Below are 3,885 nucleotides of genomic sequence, written 5' to 3'. Positions count from 1 at the left end.
ACAAACAAATATACAAAGAAAAACAAACAGTTAAAATAAACAAATGCAAATATAAAAAGAGAGACGCTCACAGACATAAGAAACAAACAAAGATAAACAATAAATACAGAGAAGATATATTTAAATACAGCCCCTTGAATATATATTTTAAAACAAAGCAAGAGAACCATATAAAGTAATAATAAATAAAGTTTTATAGATATACAACGACAATATATACTCTTATCAATTATAATCAAGAGGCTGAATACAAAGAGAGAGCAAACAAACACTACAAAAATAAAAATATAGATATACATATATATATATATACATATAATATTTAAGTGAGCTGCAGATATTATATTATATTATTTAATATATGATGCATTATGTATTATATATATTAGATCTATTATTTATAATGTATAATATATATATAATAATATAACACATATAATCTATCATAGACAATATATACAATGTAAATAATATATAATAAAAAATATACAATATCCATTACACATACAATATATTAATTAATACATTAATTAATTAATTAGTTTATTTATTTGTTTATTTATTTATTTATTTATTTATTTATTTATTTAAGCCCTACATGCGGCATGCAACAACGACGGGATCTTCTCCTTGTGTGATGACAGCAATTTTTAATTCTTTGTATTTTTGAGTATTTTCTTCTTTCTCTTTATCTTTATCTTCTTCTTTATCATTATTTTTATCATTATCTTTATCTTTATCTGTTTCTTTAGTAAGCATTATATCTAATATCTGCGCCGCAACATCTCCAAGGCTACCCGTCGAGTCTAAGCTGTGAACGGACGCAAATTGCAGGGCTTCGTCTTTGTTTCCGCATGCAATATTTGCGTTTTTTAGCATTTCTAAATATTCTTTTTTATATTCTTTCATCAAAAACTCTGCTGATAAATTGCAGCAAAATATCTTTCCTGTTTCTGCACAGTGCTGAGATAGTCGTAGCAGCACCTGCATCCAAACAAACATAAAATAAGAGTATTATATACTCTTTCAGACAATTTTAAACACTTTTTTATTTAATTTAAATATTATTCAATGCAATTAAGAAAAAAAACTAAAAAGAATACAAAAAAGTTTAACAAATTGTATAAACATGAATTGCTGCATTAAACAACGGAAAAGCAAAGAAGAACAGAGAGAAACCCATATCATAAAAATAGATATAAATAAATATAAATATCAATATATATATATATATATGCATGTATATATATATGTATAAACATATGTAAATATAAAATGTTTAAATGTTGCTTCCTCAAGTATATAAATATATATATTTATCTATGCGTATATGTACATATATATATATATATATATATAGGCAAATATATATGTGTATTTATAGGTAATACATATATATATACATATTTACATATTATATATATATTTATTTTTGAGCTGACTTGAGAAGAAGAAGAGAGAAGAAAAGCAGTGCAGTAGACTGCAGTGCATTCTTCAACTTCAACCCAATGCTGCTGTAAGAAGTCTTCATCAATATCTACAGAAGCTCCTAAGTGTGTGCAGACACATCTTTCTTTATCTGTTACAAGCACCATGCACGTTCCTGTATGCTTTGTGTCACTAACTTTATATATCGGCTTTATACCTGCAGATAAATTATACAAGAAAAAAAAACAAAACAAATATGTATTATACTTGCTTTAAGGTGTAGTTTATAATATATATATTACATATATTATCTTATAAATATATATATATATATATATATATTTTATAGACTCTGTATGTGTAAAGCCCTAGAACAAATTAAAAAAAATTGAAGAACAAAAGAAGAAATAATAAACAGAATATATATTAATTGCTCTGCATGCATACATGCTTGCACAACTAAACGTCTGAAGAATAATAATAAATAAACAAATAAATAATAATAATAATAATAAATAAACAAACAACAGAAACAAGAACTATGTATACATAATCATATATGCAGCAAACATTAAACATTTAAAACATTTTTGATATACTATTATTATTCCTGTCTGTCTCTGTTAAACAAGACAAATAAATAAATAAATAAACAATATTCATACTAAATAAAAGAATTAAATAAACAAATAATAATAATAATATTAATAATAACATTACCTTGAGATATCAGAAGCTCTCTTAATTGCTCTCCTTCTTTATCTCTCCCAATACACCCTAAAAATTTTGTTGTTCCGGGCTGCAACAAACAAAGTCAAAGAAAAACGAAGAAAAAAATTATAAAATAAACAAATTAAAGATAAAATATAAAGATAAACAAATAGACATTACATGCTTCTAGCGGTATTAAACAAAAAGAAATAAAAGAGAAAGCAATAGACAAGTATTAAATAAATATATAAATAAATACGTGAAAATATTTAATGAATAATAAACAAATACAACACTTTGTAATAAAGAAGAAACACAAAAAAAGAAAAGTATAGACTAAGTCAGCTTCGCTCACAACTTATTGTGTATTCTTTTGTTGTTGAGTTTAAAACTCCTTTAGGGTTTAGGGTTTAGGGTTTAGGGTTTTGGGTTTTGGGTTTGTGGGGTTAGGGTTTAATGCTCTAGGATTTAATACTTGAGGGTTTAGGGTTTTAGGGTTTAGGGTTTAAGGGTCTAGGGTTTAATACTTTAGGGTTTAGGGTTTAATATTTTAGGGTTTGGGCTGTAAGGCTTTAGGGCTTAGCGTTAAATATATTTAAGGGTCTGTGGTCTAGGGTTTGATATACATATATATATACATTTATTTATATATTTATTTATCTATTTATATTATAATTTGAGGTGTATGCTGAGGTCTTGCGTTTACCTTTCGACTGAGTGCTTGAAAGACGCGTATTGTATTCTGGCCGCATCCTCCTGGAAGATATTTGCATTTAAATTCTTTTTCTAATTTAGGAAATAATTTTAATTGTTTTTCATTAGCTAAGACAGCGCCTCCGTGCGGAAGATCGTACTCATCTAGCAATGAAGACGGTACATCAGCCACTACATCAAGCAAAGGGTTACAGGCACCTAAAAGCTTCATTTTCCTTCGATTTTTCAAAAATAAGACTTATTTTTCCTTCGTTTTCATGAAAAAACATTATTTTTTACTTTTTATACGCAGAAAAACACCAAAAAATGACGCTATACCCTACCGCATACAACGACCGCAGGAAGGAAGGGTGGGGCCCCCCAGCGGAAGACTGCAGTTATTGAAGTATACTTTAGAAGATATAATTCTAAAAATAAATTAAAATATTAAAATAAAATATATTTAAATATATTAATTTAATTCTTTCTTTTAATCTCTGTTTGTTTTAGGCGAGAAAACCTCTCACTCGATATAATAGCAATCAAAGCCAGAAGAGAGTAGCAAACGAAAGAAAGTTAATATTGATATTTTTTTGTTATTTTCATAAATAAAAATAAAACAAATTATAATTAAAATAATAATAATCATTTATTTCAAATGTTTTTTAGGACGATCAGCTCTAAACTCATTGCAAAGCCCGAGAGTTTAAAAGAATAACAGGGGAAGAGGTAAGAATTATTATAAAAATAATAAATTAATTTATTATTCAATTAATTCGTAATTAATTAACTAGTTATTTAATCAAAGCAGCAAATATATTTGGATAAATATGTAATTGAGAATATATAAATTATTAATATCAAACCCTCTCCACGTCAATGAGCAGCAGCAAAACAAAGAGGAGAAAGAAGAAATACAGAAAATAATTTTATATTTACATTTAAATAAATAAAAATCAAATTTTATTTTTATTCTGCAACACAATGCAGACATTTTATTCCTTTTGGTCGCGAAGCGTCAGTGAGCATATATATATATATATATATATATAT

General features: G+C 26.0%; 1 protein-coding gene across 1 annotated transcript; it reads right to left on the bottom strand.

The window, feature by feature from the left end:
• Positions 1-594: 594 nt before the first annotated feature.
• Positions 595-3,064, bottom strand: EAH_00063030 (adenosine kinase, putative; the record flags this gene model as incomplete). The annotated part of the gene is made up of 4 exons (XM_013393186.1): positions 595-984; positions 1,443-1,645; positions 2,149-2,227; positions 2,846-3,064. 4 exons carry the CDS (start codon positions 3,062-3,064, stop codon positions 595-597), a joined length of 891 nt encoding a protein of 296 aa, XP_013248640.1.
• Positions 3,065-3,885: the final 821 nt, after the last annotated feature.

Source organism: Eimeria acervulina, genomic scaffold (genome assembly GCF_000499425.1).
Source record: "Eimeria acervulina Houghton genomic scaffold, Eah_scaff1772, whole genome shotgun sequence".
NCBI classification, from domain to species: Eukaryota; Apicomplexa; class Conoidasida; order Eucoccidiorida; family Eimeriidae; genus Eimeria; species Eimeria acervulina.
Note: the sequence above shows the minus strand (reverse complement) of the source record. Positions and strands in the feature narration are given on the sequence as shown.